The sequence below is a fragment of the Tribolium madens genome, unplaced genomic scaffold (genome assembly GCF_015345945.1).
Source record: "Tribolium madens isolate multiple individuals breed KSU strain unplaced genomic scaffold, Tmad_KSU_1.1 Scaffold_19;HRSCAF=116;Tcas5.2_LG9, whole genome shotgun sequence".
In the NCBI taxonomy this organism is placed as follows: domain Eukaryota; kingdom Metazoa; phylum Arthropoda; class Insecta; order Coleoptera; family Tenebrionidae; genus Tribolium; species Tribolium madens.
This window is the reverse complement of record NW_025400983.1, coordinates 8,793,360-8,810,939: the sequence shown is the minus strand read 5'-3', so window position 1 is coordinate 8,810,939 and position 17,580 is coordinate 8,793,360. Positions and strand designations below refer to the sequence as shown.

The window sequence follows — 17,580 nt, the reverse complement described above, 5'->3', positions numbered from 1 at the left end:
ATTTGAAGCACAATATTCTTCGAAATTTTCTCTCAATTCATTTAAACTAACAGATTTTCTTATTGTATTTGTATACAAGCTACATTATAAAAAACGCCACAAGCCATAACTCCATTTTTTTAAAAGATATGACAATACTTCTTAGATCAAAGTTATACAGTTTATTATCATTTATTTTTTAAAATAGATGCACAACCACTGCTACTTTTTCACTTTTTTAAATAAAACGTACTGTATATTTTATTATTTTTGAATTCCTCCTTAAATTGTTTTTTAAACAAGCTCACTAATGTTTTTAGGCAATTTGAAAATTAAATTAAATAAAGTAGGTTCTACAAAAAATACATCTTTTATTCATTTTATCAAAGACAAGCAAACGACTGATAACAAAAAACTGTTCTTGATTTAAGAGGTATTGTAATATTTTTAAAAATAATAAAATTATGGCTTGGGGTGATTTTTAGTCTGTACATAGTTAAAAGACTTTTTTTCATAACATTTAGAAGGAGAGTAGTTTTTTATATTAATTCTAGAATTTATAATTATATTTTAAACTTACAGAAAATTGTTTCATAAATTCATATTTTAAAAATTAACAATTTTTTTTCCAGTTTTAGGTACTTTCACCTCTCACCTTTAATATTTAAATAATTAAAATTAAAAAAAAAACTAGGGCCAATTACATGAATCGAAATAAAGTGAAATACGAGTAACAGTGCAATGCGCATTGTTATTTGCAATCGATTCTAATAATCTGATGTTATTAAAGTGACCGCTTCAAATGGACTATGACTGTGCGGACCCCCAAAGAGGGACTTATTAACTGACAGGGTTTAATTTAAATCAAACAACAAGACAATTTCTGCGATTTATTAAGTCGCCGGTTAGCATATCTGTATAAAAATGTGTAGATTTCTGTAAATATCTAAATCGATGTGAACTTCTATCCGAATATCTATTGCATATAGAGAAGAAGTGAATGTTTTATACCCTCTATCGATGTTGAACTAATTGTTACTGTACATACATAAATAAAATATAGGAGGAAATATACTAAATGAGAAACGAAGTCATTGTTTGGTTTTCTTCCTGTCGCCTTCTAGAAGGATTCGTTTGAACAAGAACGTCTTATCCTTGGCTAATTCCTTGCGGACAAAGTTGGTATCGTCCCATGATAATATCTTGGCGTCGCTAAAAGTTCGTCTCTCTCTCGCCACATTGATTTTATTTAATAAATTACAGGCTATATTCGGAATAATAGGTTGCAGCAAAATCCCGCAAACCCTTAAAGTTTCTAAAGTTAAATGCAAGACGACGTCCAACTCCCTCGACTTGGACGACTCTTTTTTCAATTCCCAAGGCTTGAAAGTTTCAAAGAACAAATTCGCTTGATGAAGAGTCGCTATTACCCTATCCACGGCCTTATGGAAGTTAAAGTTAGAGTAATGATCCATACAAACATCTAAAAAATAAACACACGAAAAGTTACCCTTTTCCCCGAATCGGACAGTAACTTCCAGCGGTGATTTCCGTTTTATCTTGCCAAACACGTTTCGAGTTGCGATTGTTTGGCCCGAACCAAATTGTTTTATCGCCGCTGAAAGTTCAATTAATGCGAAAGCACGCGCTTTGACCAACTCGAAACCGTGAAATAGTGAATTCGCATCAAAGTGATTATTCACCTGGAAGCGTGGCGACGTCTTCGATTAACTTCTTCGTCACGTCGAATGAAGCGACACTTTCGAAGGTCGAAGCTTCGATTTTCGGAAACGACTGATTAGGATTTAGGGCAGTTCCGCAGCACCGACTCAATAAATTACCCAAAGTATCGGCCAATTCCGAATTCAAGATGCGGATGACTTTGGTGTCGCTGTAATCTCACCAAAAAACACAAGAAATAAAAAGGACATTTCCGTATATCATCCGTAAAGTTATAAAGTAGGCAATCGGGGTATAAATCCACTTACTACCGTCCCTGTGTGCGACACCTTCCCGCAGTAAAAAGTAACGGAGACCGTCGCTGGAGTATATTTCACTTCTTTGGAACGGACAAACGACGTTGTTTTTCGATTTGGACATTTTTTCACCATCGACGGTCCAATGCGAGTGACACAAAATCGACAGAGGGGGTTCTAAGTCGGCAGCGATCAAAAAAGCGGGCCAATAAATCCCGTGAAACCTAATGCAAAAAAATTTAAAGCCGATTGAGGCACAAAGGACTGAAAGGAAACTAAGTGCTCAAACTCAAACAAATTCCATTACAAACAAAAAAAAACTACATTCATGTTTAGTGAAGTGAAGTGAATTATCTCAAAAAATTGACAAATTAAAAAAATCGGTAACTTTACAAAATATTGCAGTATTGGTAGTAATAACACGATAATTGAATTTACTTTTTTCACAGAAGTTTCACCAACATTTATTTAATGTAAAACTAAAAAAAACATATCAAATTTAAACAAAATGAATGTACCTAATGCAATAAGAATGTACGAATGAATGGACCCGTATGTATGTGGCCATTTCAAAATCCATTATGTCTGAATTGTTAAAGCTTTGTTATCCCGATGGCAAAATTTTATTTTTGACCACTGTAGCAAATAAATTTTTAATTTAGTTTAAATTACATTCCCTTGATTCTTTGTTTGTAAATCGCATCTACTTACAAACCCGCATTGTTACAATTTACGAGTTTTTAAATACTCAGATTCAACTTTTCTTAATTTAATTTTCAGATAAAATAGAGAATTAGTTCAAAACGTATTTTATAGAAAAGCGTATATTAATGCACCATGTAAACAGTATATTATATTACTAGTGTTGAAAAGAAATAAGTGATCTATAGTAAACAATGTTTTGGATGGAAAAAAAAATAAAAGCGACTATTCAATTCACCTCTCTTTTTTCAAATAAAATAGCAGATATTTACTACTTTCGCATCTTAGCAACAACAAATTCAAGCGAATATTCCACTCGTGATAAAATGTAATTGGATATTCCACGAGTGGTTGTAAAACTAACTTGCTTTTTTACCGATTGCTATGAAAATGAAATCATGTGTACCGCAAATTTGACATTTGGTTCATTGAATAGTCTCTTGAATACAATTCCTAGTCAAACATTGTAGATTATTTTTGACTACTCGTGGTATTATAACTGAATATTTTTTAACTGTTTTTTACACATCAAATATGAAACTGATTGATTCGTCAACTTTTAGTGAGTACTTAAAAAAATCTTACGCCTAAATAAGTATCAATAAAAGTTTTAAATATAAAATTTGAAATTGTACTAAAACAATAATAAAATTTCAAGCTGGATTCAGCAGAGTCCTTCAATGAAAAAAACTTATATCAATTTATAATATTTTTCTGAAAATTGTATTTTAAAAAATTGGAAAATTTTAATTTATGATAGTCTAACAAAAAAACATCTAAAATATTCATAACAAAATAAAATATGTCAAAGATTAAAAATTAATATTTCTAATTACTATTATTTAAATACGTAAAACAAGTAATTTAGATGTTTGATATTCAGTAATAAATATATTTTTTTTAATATTTTTTTGATTTGATTTGATTTTTGAGCAACTTATTACTAACATACAAAACTTATAACTAGGTTGCTTCGTAGTGTTTTTAACTCCACTCATAGGCAAAAACGTTGAGTAGAATCTCGACTATCCTAGTTAGATCTCAGTAAGTTTCATTACATAGATAATCAATAATCAATTACTTTGATTAAGTAATTAACTGATCATTAAATTTGACCTTAATTAACAATGCACCCATTACTAGACAAGTATTAAATCTAGAAACTATAGACTATGTTTAATAAAGTTTCGCCGAATACATATTTGTTTTTTGTTCACAAATTGTAAATTTAAGTGGAGTTTCCTGTACCTGCAGGTGTTTTTACACCTGCTGGATAGGATAAACCATATATCAGAATCATAATTCATATCATAATAGATAATAAATAAAAAATAAATTTTTATAACTTTTATAATCCATATGGTTATTCAAACTTACCAATTGTCGGACATATTTGGATCTACACTCTCACACATATTGTTGAGAGTGTGTAGACCAGAGTTTTTTATTTCAGTAAGTAAAAAGTTTCTTTAGAAAATGATATTTGTTTGAATTGCAAAGAATTGCATCTTTTCTCTGAGCCGTTTGTCAAGTTAAAAAGTTCTCCATTGCAAAGCAAACTCAATTATTGCCTAAAACAATTGAAAAATATATTTTAAATATGTATTTATTTTAATAAGGAATAGTAACTTTCTTAAAATTCAGTGCAGATAATAATTAAAAAAGTCGAGCAATGTCGAGGCTTCAATAAACAAAGAACGTTCTTTTTGTGTACCTATGCTGCAATTATTTTACATCTGAATAAATCCCATTCATGCCTGTAATATTTTTACTCGTATTTGCGGTGGAATGTGTTTGGATGGGATCGCTAATTGATTAATTTAGTAACTCGAGTCTCACTTGAGAATGTCCTTGCCGATAACTTGGACGTCGGGAGGCCAAATTTGATGCAAACTCGTATGCGAATATCCGGCGGCGGTTAAATAGTTGACGAGGGCGTCCAGCCATACGTAAACCGTTTGAGTTTCGTCGTCCGGTACTTGTATGCCCCAGTGCACCCGAGACGTCGGCCTCGATATTGAAAGGTCCGGCAAAGGGCCCTCGGTCACCATATCCAACAAAATCTTTTGAAACTTTGCCGGTCTAACCACATTCTCTGAAATACAATCGAATTTTTGCTTTCTAAACTAATTAGACTCCAGCTTTGAAAAATGCTTGCTCATGACGGCCACAAAAGGCCCTAACAGAAAATTACTCCATAATTACTCTCGGGGAACAATGCCCCATTTAGGACACCCACCCGTAGAGACATGATCGATAAAATGTAATTCCGCCCCGGATGGTCAAGTGACCCGCAAGATTTTTCGATGATGTATGGCCGGTCTCGGAGGTAGAGAACAAAGAGTGACACAAGTTCATTTATTATTAAGCGACTTATCTCGATGACACGTTTCTTTTCGAAAACCGATAGACTTACCGGTCTTCAGCCAATATTTAACGTCGTCTTGCAAAGATCCAAGCGGAAACACATAGTTCACCTCCTCGATCCACTCGACTGGATGACCGCTTTCCCCGGATATAATTGTTTTACGACCATCCGGTTCGACTTTTTCTTTCAACTGGGATTCTGTTACAAATGTCTCGTCTGAAATGCAATACCAACCCGCATATTTCGACGAGAAGATTTTGCCCTTACTGTTCAAAATGTTCTACAAATATCAAATTACGACCCCCAAATTAAAAAAAAACACCAACCCAAAATTTGTGGACACACTTCTTGTGTTCCTCATCTGAGGTTCTCACAAAATCGGTATAACTGATACTAAACTGTTGACTCAACCTTTTATAGTCACTTGATACTTTTGTACAATAGTCAAAAGGATTTGAGTTGTTTTTATGAGCCGCTTGTTGAATCTTGGAACCGTGTTCGTCGGTACCTGTTGAAAATTTAAATTTACGCGCGCCGAGCACTTGCTGCCATCTATAAATTGCGTCTGCGATCACGGAACTGTACAAATGACCAATGTGGGGACCTAAAATATCATTTTCTAGTAATTTACCAATTAAAACTACTTGTCTGGAGATAAACTAATAAAATAGAAGCCTCGTAATTTAATTATTTCAAACATCGTTTTTAGGTTATTTTGACTTACTCGCATTTACGTAATAAATTGGTGTTGTCACGAAAAACTTCGAGTTTGATTGGGAATAGTTTCTTTTGATCAAATTTAAGCTTCTTATGCTCATTTCTACTACTTTTAATTAATGATTTTAATAAAACTAATAAACTCGCACGCGTAACCTCAATGTACCGACACTGTAATTGATGGTTTAGCACCACGCTAAGTTTCTTAAATTTTCATAAGGAAATTTAATTGAAATACGATTGTACAATTGTAAATTTTATTGTAAAATTAATTTTACAAAATGTGATTATCAGAGATGAGGACCATGAAATAAATATTACAATGGAATAATGTAAAATATGATTTACACACTATTTGGTACTTATCAATAGGGAGTCTGTAAATTGTTGTAAATTAAACTCTTAATATTTCTAAACACTTATTGTAACAAATGGCTATCCAATCGGGCTGCGTCGCTCCCCACTGTATTTGATTGACTTCACCCTCTGCGGCTGTGTATGCCAAAATTGGGTCTTCAATAGCCCTTGGCATTTGTTGTATATCCCAAATGAGTGCCTGGTGGTCATCTCCCGCTGTACAAATGTGACAACTTGAATGTGGAGCCCATGCAATTCCATTAACACAAGCTCTGTGATTATTCAACCTTGCTACAGGTGTGCAGGGGACTCTCACATCCAAAATTATAACTTCGCAAGCGTCCATTGCAATAGTAGCCAAATAGTTGGGATCCTGCTTGTTCCAAGCCAACCTCAACAACGGCGTGTGTGCTGGATCTTCATAGATGATGGTTGAGTGTTCCAAGTGCCTCAAATCGAACATTCTAACAGAGCCGTCAGCACCGACAGAGGCAAACATGTCCCTGCCACCCCCAGCTCGCGAGAATGCAATGTCGTAAACTTCCTTGTCATGGGCGATTAATTGAGTTTTCACGTGTCCTGATACTAGATTGACGCGGCCGATGATTTGTCCGGTCTCTAGGCCCCAAATTGTGCAAGTGGTGTCTATTGATGACGTTCCAACAAGGTTGGGGTCCACTTCATTCCAGTCAAAGCTTGTCAAGGGAGCACAAAAGTCTGAGTTTTTGTTGTTGTTTAAGACGCACTCCAGACGAGTGTCAGGTTCACCAGCTCGCCACACTCGTAAATAGTCCCCACTGCAAAATATGACTTATTTTCTGTAACATTAGAGTAAAAAGATCAAATACCTGGTTGCCAACAAATCAGGGTAGACACCCTTACTATCGGGTATCCACATGATTTTTGTTGTTGGGTATGGATGGTCAAATGTACTTTTAGGCGAGAACTCACTACTGTCCTCGTCTAAAGATACGATTTGTACTTTGTTGTTGTATTCTTCAACGAAACTACCGAGAGCTAGACGGAAACGTTTGTCGGGACGTACCGACCAGTTCATACTGAACAATGGCCATGGCGCGATGTATTTGTAAATTTCTTTTCGTTTACCCGCTGGTACGACACCGGAATGGGCCATTTCTACAATATTGCTCTTGTAGTCAGGACCGCTCTTAACAAAACTCAACATTTGCTTACCTCATACAGTACGATATAAGGTAATTTGCTAAACGGACTTTTTTACGTGAATCGCGCTACGAGGCCACGTTTTTACAACAGAAATCGCTTTTTTAACACATTTTTATGTTTATAATCATTTTTAGATAAATCGACGTTTGACAGATTAATGACAACCAAGGCTACCAACAATTTGATAAAAAGTAAAATCACTACAAAATCACCAACAAAAACACAATTAACCTTAAATTTAAGTTTTTATAAATATAAAAGAACAAAGTAATGTGAGTAAAAGTGTGGTTTTATTACTGTTGTAAGTGTTTTATAATTACCGAGCTGGTAAATTGCGTAATTTGTAATGTTACGAATTGGTCGACTTTATAACCTCAAAATCTCACATGTCTTGGGCCCCTTTCGACAAAGTAGCACTTTTAAATCAAAACTCTACTTGAAAACAACTTTAATTGATAGTAACGATTACACTGATCAACTAATAAAGCAATATGCACCAAAATTAATTTTTAATAGTGTAGTAGAGAGGAAAGTTTTAAATATCAAAAAACAAGAAAAAAGGAAATGTAGAGAAACGAAAGAATCAATTGAGCCATTACCTTTAAGTTTAAAGTATGTCTTAGACGATATAGAAATAAAATCGGACGAATGTAGCAATCCTGAGGAAGAAAAACCCCTTGAAAAAATTATACATTTCCCATACAACCAAGGGTTTAATGTTGAAAAAGTTACAACAAAAGAAGAAATTGAAACAACATCTTCAGATGTTGCTAGCGAAGCAAACGAAGAGGTTCGCCGCCGGTATGAAATGCAAAAAGAAATGAACAATTGGATGGTAAATTACGACAGTTACGACGATAGCAATCTGGACAAAGAAATCGACTTGGATGTGACCGAATATAAAATAAATTACGGCACCCCTGACCCTTCTATTGACATCAGCAATGTTCCTTGTGGGGGCTGTGGGGCCCTCCTTCACTGCAAAGACACTGCCATTCCCGGATATATTCCGTCTGAGATTTTCAAAAACAGTTTTGAGGATGGGGGCGCCGCTTTAGAAGCGATTGTTTGCCAAAGGTGTCATTTTTTGAAACACTACAACCTGGCTTTGCAAGTACAGGTTACCCCAGACGACTATCCCAAAGTTCTATCAAGTATTAGTCAAAGAGGGGGTTTGGTTATTTTAATGGTTGATTTGTTGGATTTTCCGTGCTCGATTTGGCCAGGAATTGGAGAAATTTTCGGTTATAAAATCCCAATGGTCGTTGTTGGAAATAAGGTTGATTTGTTACCACAAGACAGTAAAAATTTTTTGAAACGCATTAAACAGACACTGTTAGATTATGTTAAATTGCAAGGATTTGGGTCCTTTAACATTAAGGAAGTTGCGCTGATTTCGGCGAAAACGGGCTTTGGAGTTGAGGATTTGATAACGCGGTTGAATAGTCTTAACAGGGTGAAAGGAGATGTTTATATTGTAGGGTGCACAAATGTGGGCAAGTCGAGTTTGTTTAATGCTTTAATTCAGTCGGATTATTGCAAGACACAAGCGATTGATTTAATACAGAGAGCCACAACGAGTGTGTGGCCGGGAACAACTCTGAATTTGTTAAAATTTCCTATTAAACGTCCCGCCGGTTATCGACAGTTTTTGAGAGAGAAACGGTTGAATCTGATGCATAAAATACAAGCGGAGGAAAACACATTACGAAAGGAACAATTAAGACAGACAAAAAATGCAAAATATGCGTCTCTCATTGGACACATTGGCGTAACGAAAAACCCTGATTCGATAACCACGGATCCTAAGGATTTATTTGCCCAAGGAGAAGCTTCCAGTGGTAAACTAACGATGGGAGTCGACGAAAAACTTGCACAATTTGCTTATAGTAAGTGGTGTTTTGACACTCCTGGTGTGGTACAACCTGACCAAATCATACACTTACTAACAACCGAAGAGTTGCTTCTCACGTTACCTAAAGAATTGGTCATACCTAGAACCTTGTGCCTTAAACCTAACTCAAGCCTGTTTATCGCGGGTTTGGCGCGACTCGATTACGTGGATGGTCCCACTTCTATTCGCTTGACGGTTTTTGCATCCCAAGAATTGCCTCTAACGGTGTGTACCATTGAAGACGCTGAGGAAATGTATCAGAAATTGCTCGGAACGGATTTATTTAGAGTGCCAAGTGGCGACAGCAAGCGAATCTCAAGGTGGCCGAACTTGGAATTAGCTAAGGAGTTTACAGTAAAGGGACAGTCGTGGTACAAATCTTCAAATGATGTTGTTTTATCTAACGCAGGTATGACATTTGTATTTTAGTGGAATTGTGACTAAAGTTCAATTCTAGGTTGGGTGGCCGTGACAGGGAAAATGGAACTTGAATACAAATTACAAGCCTGGACGCCGGAAAAAAGGGGAGTTTATATCCGAGACTGTTTGTTACCATATGCCGTGGCATTAGCCGGGAAAAGAATCAAACGTAGTGTGGCATATAACAAATTTAGGTTTTATCTGAAAGAATGATTTTGCGAGGTCGTTGACCCTATGTTGTCATAACAAATAAATAATTCGAATGTGATTGGAATTTTATTTATACAAATGTATTGATGCGATTTATATTGAAAATTATTCGTGTTTGTCCTGAATTTAATGACAATTGGGAAAAATACGAATATAAAAATTCTGACATTTTGATTTGACTGCTGTCATTTCTCCATTTCTGTCAAACGTCTATTTGACAGTTTGGAGGTTAGTTTTTTGGAACGTGTTTATTGCACCATATTTTCCAAGAAAGTGTTTCAAAATTAGCTAAAAATGCCCGTTGCTGAAGAAGTCAAGTCCAGTTGGGCTGACGAGGTCGAACTGGAGGGTGGATCTCTCCCGCCCCCTACTGAAGTGTACGAAAACGGCTTCAAGATCGTGACCGAATACGCGTACAACGAAGATGATAAAAAAGTCAAAATTGTGCGTACCTACAAGATCGAGAAACGTGTCGTTTCAAAATCGATCGCCTTCCGGAAAACTTGGAAGAAATTCGGTGAGTGCGCCAACGACAAACCTGGACCTAACCCAGCCACCACTATCGTTGCCGAAGACGTGTATATGCAATATATCACGAGCAAAGAAGAGGACAATAAGCAGGAAGATGATGCTTTGGAGAAGCTAAAAGGTGAGGTTTGTCTATTATGCACGACAGAGAGATATTAATTGTTTTGTGGCAGCTTTGGGAGACAAGAACGTTGTCAAGTGCAGGACCTGCAGTGGGGACCATTGGACCTCCAAATGTCCGTGGAAGGACACCATGCTCGCAGGGGGTAAAGTCCCAGACGACAAGAAAGGCCCGGCTGTTCCATCAAGTTCAGATGCGAGCAAAGCCGGTGGATCTAAGTACATTCCTCCAAGTCTGCGAGACGGCGCCGTCAGGAAGTCAGATAATCTCAATATGGCACGTAGAGATGACGCTACAGCGATTCGAATTACCAATCTTAGTGAATCTACAACTGAAACTGATTTGGAGGATCTGGTGAAACCCTTTGGACCCATCCAGAAATTGTATTTGGCGAAAGACAAACAAGCTGGTTATTGCAAAGGATTCGCTTATATTCATTTTAAGTTCAAGAACGACGCAGCTAAAGCTATTTCGATGCTCAACGGACACGGTTATGATCATCTTATACTTACGGTTGATTGGTCCAAGCCGCATCCTAATTGAACTGTATTTTATAAGTTTTATTTGTATTGAATAAAAATTTCACTCAATATTGCGCCTTTCTTTCAAACCTCAATAGAAAAACGCTGTTTTCGTAAGGAATCTACTTAAGATTTTCTACTCAAAAAAAATGTTGAAGGTATCTTGAAAGAATACGCTTGGGCTATTAATTAAAAGAATATTTAATGAAGTGTAAAGTACAAAAGTAGAGGGCTCCCTGTATGAGCTTCTATCACCAGCCTAGGTGTGTACAGACTAACTAAAAAAACTAATTCGCAATAATTGAGACTGGGAACCGGAAATCGACCCAGCCGGGGGTTTCGCAGAAACGATAAACAAAATCGGCGACGTTCCTGGAAACTATAGAGTTAGTTTTTATTACTTCAACAGAAAAAATATTTTATTGTCATTTTATTAAGAAGTTAATGTTACCACGTGTAATTAATTGAAAGAAATTTTCAGTTTTGTTTATTAATAAAATAAGTCTTCCGTGATTTTTACTTTTTTCCACTTTTTTGGTTTTTACTGATAGTTTTTTCACTTTGACCATATCTTAAAACTGTGTAAAAATAATGGCAGAAGCAAGTCGTTTAGTGCAAGATTTAGATTTGTTACCGATGTTTCCTTCTGTACCACCATCTACTTCCTACGGATCAAATTATTTTCAAAATATGAAGGTAAATTTGATTTTTTTTTAATGGAAGCTTATTTATCTACTATTGACAATTTTATAGATAATTTTATCAGGAAGCCAAAGCGATGAAAAATTAAACGTCGACAAACCAATTACGGAAAATCGATGCTCTAAAAGAACAGAAAAAAGCCACCGCAGCATATTTAATGGTAAACAAAAATCTTTATTAGAAGCTGCTTTCATTGAGAGAAATTATATAAAAGCAGATCGTCGTAAGGAATTGAGTAAAAATACTGGTTTAACAGAAACTCAGATAAGGACTTGGTTCCAGAACAGAAGAATGAAACAAAAAAGAAAAAACGGTTGGTGTTTATTTTATTTATGAAGTAATTTATGCATTTTCTGTTTTTTAGACGAAACAAGGCAGATGTCGCAGTTTTTATTTCCAACTGGGTGTTTGTGTAAATCCTTTTTTCCCATATGGTATCACCCTAATGTAAACTGTATTTGCAAAGAATTGTCATCATTTCGAGCTAATAATTCAGAAGTATGAAATAAGAATTAAATACTGGAATCACGAATTTGAACGCAATAACTCATAAAATTGTTTCTAATCCATAAAACTCAAAAATATACTCACTTCAATATAGTCATTATATCTATTAGTGCACATTTTTCATAATTTTCATAATGCTCAAGTTAAATTTGCTCTTTACGAGATCTACCACAACTTTTTCCCCTTTTCCTCAATTTCGACGCCTCCAGAAATCTAAGTTTCTTATCGACTTAAGTACTACAGTTTAATTATTTTATTGGACATACTTCTTATTAACAATTTATTTTAATTTGTCTGCCTTATTTTTTATTTCAATCTTTAGTTTAATTGTTTTTTTATATCACACTTGAGAATTTTCTACACATAAAGATGATTAAGAAAGTTGCAGCTGTATTATTACAAAAAGATATTATTTCCAATAAATTTTCTGTATTATTTTATTGTCATTGCAATAAGCTTTCTTCTACCTGTCGTTTTTTTCACTCGTTTTTTGGACTTTGAATAATGAAACATGAAACAAGTAATTATCATTAATTACCAATTAAGACGTGAATCAATTAAAACGGTCTTAATTGATCCGGAGCTATCGTCAGTTACAAATTGTCTTCCGTTTGTTGTAATTTCATAAACTCCATTCCAGCATTATGAATAAAGAACATCTAAGCAATGAAGCAATTGTTGTTCTGTCCGATTTATATGCTCCAGTAAACGTAGGAATCGATTTAAATGACGACAAATCAAGTTTTTTAGCACAAATAGTTTCTTGAATAAATTTGTCTACAAGTTTTAACAGAAACGAGAAATTTTTTTAACTAAGCTCTGGCTTGTGACGCGGTATCCAAATTCCGGCATGTCAAAATAAATTTGGTCTTTTTCTTGGTAAGTTCCTTGGCCGTTTCTTTTCCAATTCCATTATTGAGATCCGTGATAATGACTGTTTTACCATCCAAAGAGAAAAAACAAAAGATAAATGAAAGAAATGTGTTGGGAATAAGTACATACCTATAATATACCACATAATTTAAATTGTTGTTGATCAGAGTAAAAATTAGGTCAAAATTAATATTAAACAAAACTTGTCTGAGAATGTGAGTTGCATAATTGCATCAATCACTTCCTCAAAAAAAAAAACATCTCAATCAACAAGAATACAATTTATTGCACCATAACAAATACAAGTTTAAATTTTGGGATCGCTGGGCCTCAGATTAGCTAAGCGTTCCGAAATCTCCCACAATTTTTTCGCCTTGTTTTCGTCGCTGGCCCCCCGAGTCACTTCCTTCTCCTTGCATTCGGCGAAGTATTTGCCCGTGACTTCTTGGAGTTCCTCCGCGCAAGCCACGTACACGCTGGTCTGACAGCCTTGAACCGGCGTTTTGAAGAAACCTTTGATGACGAGACGTAAAAGCCAGCGGAAGAGCACCGGAGCACTTTCCCAAATGCCGGTATCTACGATTCCGGGGTGAAGGCAGTTGGCTGTCACACCTGTGCCTTCAAGGCGACGTGCCAGCTCTTTCGTGAAGCAAATGTTGGCATACTTAGATACGTAGTAGAGGCGAGGTACGAACCACGACCTCGTGGGATTCACGTTGTTGAGGTTGAGTGAAACGATGCGATAGAGCTCCGAAGCCACGACGACGACGCGAGAAGGGGCTGATTTTTTTAACAAGTCTAAAGAAAATTATAAAATTAAGTTTTGACGAAAATATTTCACTAATAAACCTGTAATTAAATATTAAAACGCGTAAATCTGAGATGGATTGTTACATCATCAATAAACAAATTTGTTTATTGAGTTAAGTACTACCAACAGTTTGATTTTGATCAATTTTACACTTATAAATCAACAAACAGACATATTTTTAAAACGAAATTTTAATTTTTGTACCTATACCTATACAGATTTAGAAATAATTAAGAAGCTTTAAACATTTGTTTACACCTCTAATGTCTTTTAAATTTAACTATTCCTAATCAAAAAAAAAAATAGCTTCATTATATCAATCTCCATTTAAAACAAAATTTTACATTAAATAAACAGGAAACACGCCCTTAACGTATTATCACACGCAACACAGTTTTTTTTGAGTTGAAATTGAAAAAACAAAAGTTAAAAATTAATACAACTAATAAAACTGTTTCTAGTAAACATAATGTTATTTCATAAGGAGTTGACAAGGTTTTTTTTACAAGGTTTTCTTGTACTTTACTGATTAATTATTATTTCTCTTTTATAATAATTATTAGATATTTTAACTGCTTGTATAAGTCTAATTGATACTAAAGTATTTTTAAAACATTATGTATCTAGGTAGATACATAACGATGATAACATTGTTACTTTTACAAAAAATTAAAAGAAATGGAGCAATTAATTGATCGAACAATAATGACATGCTATTATATTTTGTAGAATAACTTGAGACATTACATTAACAGTGGAACATTTCGTTTGGAAATTAGCTACGTTTATAATGATTACTTTCGTAGACAAAAGTATTCAATCAAACATTTGACTGTGTATTTATAGCCAAAACTAAATAAGAAAGTCAATCTAAAAATTTAAAACCTCTAATCCTAAAATTCATATTTACTATTTCTATAAAAATCAAGTCAATTTATTTCTTAATAAGAGTCTATTTTGTAAAAAACTTTTTAAAAAAAGTTGTTAATAATCGAGTAAACGGCGTTAACATAAAATTAAGTAATGAACAAAAAAATTGGACCATCTGTTTGAGAATTACCTAATAAGTGTCTCAAGTGAGAGATTTACATAATAATTTCTCTCAAAAGTAACACATTCTCAGTAAATATTGTCAACTTTTTAAGAATATTTTCATCATTTCTACTAATAAATGTTTATATTATTTTTCGTTGCTAAAGTTTAAAAATGAATAATTTTACTTTTTAAAAGTAATAATAAAAGTGCAACTATTGTGTCAGCAGCATTGAATAAAATGTATAGAAACAGGAGATATAAAATTTATAAGTCTCAAAAATCTTGTTTCTTTAACGTTCTTCAATGTTGCCAATTTAATTTTAGAATTAAAGGTAATTAGACTAACAGTAGCATGGCTACTATATTCATTTCTATTCTAAGTTAAAACAAACTTTTTTTTTAATTGAAGGTACGATGTTTCAGATTTTGTTTAAATTAAGTAAGTAATTTAACCCATTTTAAAATGGTTTAATTACTTTTTTGCTAATAACGCGAATAGCTAAAATAGATAGATTTTTTATTTAATGCCTAAATATTAATCTACATAATTTATAGTTATAAATATGTATTGCATGGAGATTGTTATAGGTACCTGTCTTTACCGGTTTTGCTCTTTAGTTGCTCAGATTCATATACCGAATAAATTTTATTTGTCTGTTTATTCTACAAATTATAGAAACAATAATCACAAACTTCTACTTGACTTTGTGTATAAATCTACTCGATGGGTAATAATCTGTAGCTTTATTTTTTCACGCTCTACCTGACATTTGAACATTAAAATAATTCCAGACTTGTTTCATAGCATCACTGGTGCGTGAAAGTGTACCACTCCTGTCAATAACTCACCGATTAGAAGATGTGTGAGAAGAAATGGCCCGAAATGATTGGTAGCCATTGTCAATTCAATATTATCTTCAGTCATCTGTATCTTATTCGCTGCCATTCCGGCGTTATGAATCAAAACATCCAACCTCGGCTCACTCCTCGTAATCTCTTCCGCAAATTCCCTGATGGACTTTTGCGAAGACAAATCCAATTTTTTCACGATCACATTTTGGTTGTTCGAATCTTGCACAATCTCATCTACAAATTCACCAAAAAATTAAATGAAAATAAATGTGATGCGACTTGCCTCTGGCTTTTTTGGCCGTTTCAAGATTACGACATGCCAAAATAACTCTCGCTCCTCTTTTGGCAATTTCTCTGGCAGTTTCTTTGCCGATGCCGCCGTTACCGCCGGTGATAATCACAGTCTTGCCGTCCATTTTTGCAATTCCCGTGTAATAACGGCAAGTGAGAAAATTGTATAATTTTACGATTAAAATCGCCGCGAGTGCAGCACACGTTAGAGTTTGTACCACTGGCCAAGACAAATACAGATCTGATACTACCATCCTAGAATAAACATTTGTTATTGTCCTTGTAATAACCAGTCTGATTTTTGAGCAAGGATGTCAAGGGAAAACTAACGATTTTTAGAGGAAACTCTGCGGAAGTTAGAAACTTACCAAATAGGGGAATGGAATGTTCACAAGTGACGGTGGTTCTTGTAAAATAATCAACAATCAATGTATTTAGTAAATTGGGTTAATAATATGGATCTGTGATTAAGTAGATAGGTCTATTGAAAGGAAAATGTAAAGGTTTCATGAATAAATAATACTTTCTCTTTCATTTGTTTGATTTTTACCGAGTTAATGAGGGGACTTTTGTCCCATCCTCCTCGTCTAAAAATGTAAACAATGACATTCCTCCGGTCACTATTAATTTTAATTAATTTGGTTAATTGCATAGTATAAAAACTCACCTTGATGCAAGGTTTACAAATTGATCAACGGGTTTTCCTCGATGTAAAAAACACTAGAAAAAAGTAGGTTACGACTTTAACCTGAGGATCACACGTAAGCATTTAACCGGTGCTTACAGTTCTGGTAACAATGGATAAGTAAAGAAAGTGAAAACCAATCAGTGGCACTTGCTGTATGACTAAGTATTTTAGAAATCACAGGGGAAATGTTTGAAAACGCAACCATTTCAAAGGGAAATTTCTTTTAATGACGTCGATTAATATTTGATACCATTCTTTGTAATATCACATTAACGTAATATGAATCGATTGCATCCTTTAGTCAGTTTGAATAAATTGTTTTGAAAAAACTTTGCAGTCATAGGAACTTGTTACTATAATAATGGGCAAATTAAATAAAAATTGCAGTAGATAAAAATTGATCTTTATTTATTAAAAAAAAAAAAAAAAAAAAAACGAGCAAATAACGTCATTAATAATGTATGTACCTATAACTTTATTTATTATCTTTTTATTTTGAGCTGCAAATTATAAATCAGAACGTTAAACTGCTCACAAAATTAATAGCAAAATGTAGCAAAACTATAGGCACGGCTAAATAACGAAAACTACCTTCTGAAAAAAAATACTCATAATTCATAATAATAATAAGGTATGTTTAAAATAATTGAAAGTATTATACGTATTGTATAAAGTATAAAAAAATAACAATAAAAGTCTTTTAACTTATAAACAAGTCAAAATAACAAAAGCAATTACCAAAAATTAAAAAAAATATGACTACAATGATTTGAAATAAGTTAAAGGTCCGATTATTGAAGAATCGTTCTCTATTTTTTTTTCTAACAAAAAGCGACTTTTTTA

At 34.1% G+C, this 17,580-nt stretch overlaps 6 protein-coding genes across 9 annotated transcripts; 3 read left to right on the top strand and 3 right to left on the bottom strand.

Moving 5' to 3' along the window:
* Positions 1–830: 830 nt before the first annotated feature.
* On the bottom strand, positions 831–5,907 carry LOC123009631 (methionine--tRNA ligase, mitochondrial). The gene is made up of 7 exons (XM_044406073.1): positions 5,750–5,907; positions 5,352–5,629; positions 5,074–5,305; positions 4,497–4,752; positions 1,968–2,179; positions 1,683–1,877; positions 831–1,462 (listed from the first exon to the last, which is right to left on the bottom strand). Exons 1-7 carry the CDS (start codon positions 5,841–5,843, stop codon positions 1,071–1,073), a joined length of 1,659 nt encoding a protein of 552 aa, XP_044262008.1. The 5' UTR covers positions 5,844–5,907; the 3' UTR covers positions 831–1,070.
* A 163-nt stretch (positions 5,908–6,070) lies between these two features.
* On the bottom strand, positions 6,071–7,447 carry LOC123009637 (DDB1- and CUL4-associated factor 7). Of its 2 annotated transcripts, XM_044406095.1 has the most exons (3): positions 7,294–7,447; positions 6,948–7,236; positions 6,071–6,896 (listed from the first exon to the last, which is right to left on the bottom strand). In XM_044406095.1, the coding sequence occupies exons 2-3, from the start codon at positions 7,232–7,234 to the stop codon at positions 6,137–6,139; spliced, it is 1,047 nt and encodes a 348-aa protein (XP_044262030.1). In that variant the 5' UTR covers positions 7,235–7,236; positions 7,294–7,447; the 3' UTR covers positions 6,071–6,136. The 2 variants fall into 2 exon arrangements, with proteins under 2 accessions (XP_044262030.1, XP_044262022.1); XM_044406087.1 differs by having other exon boundaries at positions 6,948–7,447.
* A 22-nt stretch (positions 7,448–7,469) lies between these two features.
* On the top strand, positions 7,470–9,866 carry LOC123009624 (nitric oxide-associated protein 1). The gene is made up of 2 exons (XM_044406063.1): positions 7,470–9,587; positions 9,636–9,866. The coding sequence occupies exons 1-2, from the start codon at positions 7,631–7,633 to the stop codon at positions 9,809–9,811; spliced, it is 2,133 nt and encodes a 710-aa protein (XP_044261998.1). The 5' UTR covers positions 7,470–7,630; the 3' UTR covers positions 9,812–9,866.
* A 150-nt stretch (positions 9,867–10,016) lies between these two features.
* LOC123009653 (eukaryotic translation initiation factor 3 subunit G-like) lies at positions 10,017–11,047 on the top strand. The gene is made up of 2 exons (XM_044406107.1): positions 10,017–10,457; positions 10,510–11,047. The coding sequence occupies exons 1-2, from the start codon at positions 10,103–10,105 to the stop codon at positions 10,998–11,000; spliced, it is 846 nt and encodes a 281-aa protein (XP_044262042.1). The 5' UTR covers positions 10,017–10,102; the 3' UTR covers positions 11,001–11,047.
* Positions 11,048–11,484: 437 nt separating this feature from the next.
* Positions 11,485–12,404, top strand: LOC123010553 (homeobox protein CDX-1-like). The gene is made up of 5 exons (XM_044407551.1): positions 11,485–11,674; positions 11,732–11,840; positions 11,898–11,993; positions 12,045–12,086; positions 12,331–12,404. The coding sequence occupies exons 1-5, from the start codon at positions 11,570–11,572 to the stop codon at positions 12,402–12,404; spliced, it is 426 nt and encodes a 141-aa protein (XP_044263486.1). The 5' UTR covers positions 11,485–11,569.
* Positions 12,405–13,322: 918 nt separating this feature from the next.
* Positions 13,323–16,858, bottom strand: LOC123012750 (retinol dehydrogenase 14-like). 3 transcript variants are annotated; one of them, XM_044410861.1, is made up of 5 exons: positions 16,717–16,853; positions 16,600–16,669; positions 16,042–16,304; positions 15,756–15,992; positions 13,323–13,858 (listed from the first exon to the last, which is right to left on the bottom strand). In XM_044410861.1, the coding sequence occupies exons 2-5, from the start codon at positions 16,656–16,658 to the stop codon at positions 13,368–13,370; spliced, it is 1,050 nt and encodes a 349-aa protein (XP_044266796.1). In that variant the 5' UTR covers positions 16,659–16,669; positions 16,717–16,853; the 3' UTR covers positions 13,323–13,367. The 3 variants fall into 3 exon arrangements, with proteins under 3 accessions (XP_044266796.1, XP_044266805.1, XP_044266815.1); XM_044410870.1 differs by lacking the exon at positions 16,600–16,669 and having other exon boundaries at positions 16,717–16,858; XM_044410880.1 differs by lacking the exons at positions 16,600–16,669; positions 16,717–16,853 and adding an exon at positions 16,418–16,593.
* Between the last annotated feature and the right edge of the window lie 722 nt (positions 16,859–17,580).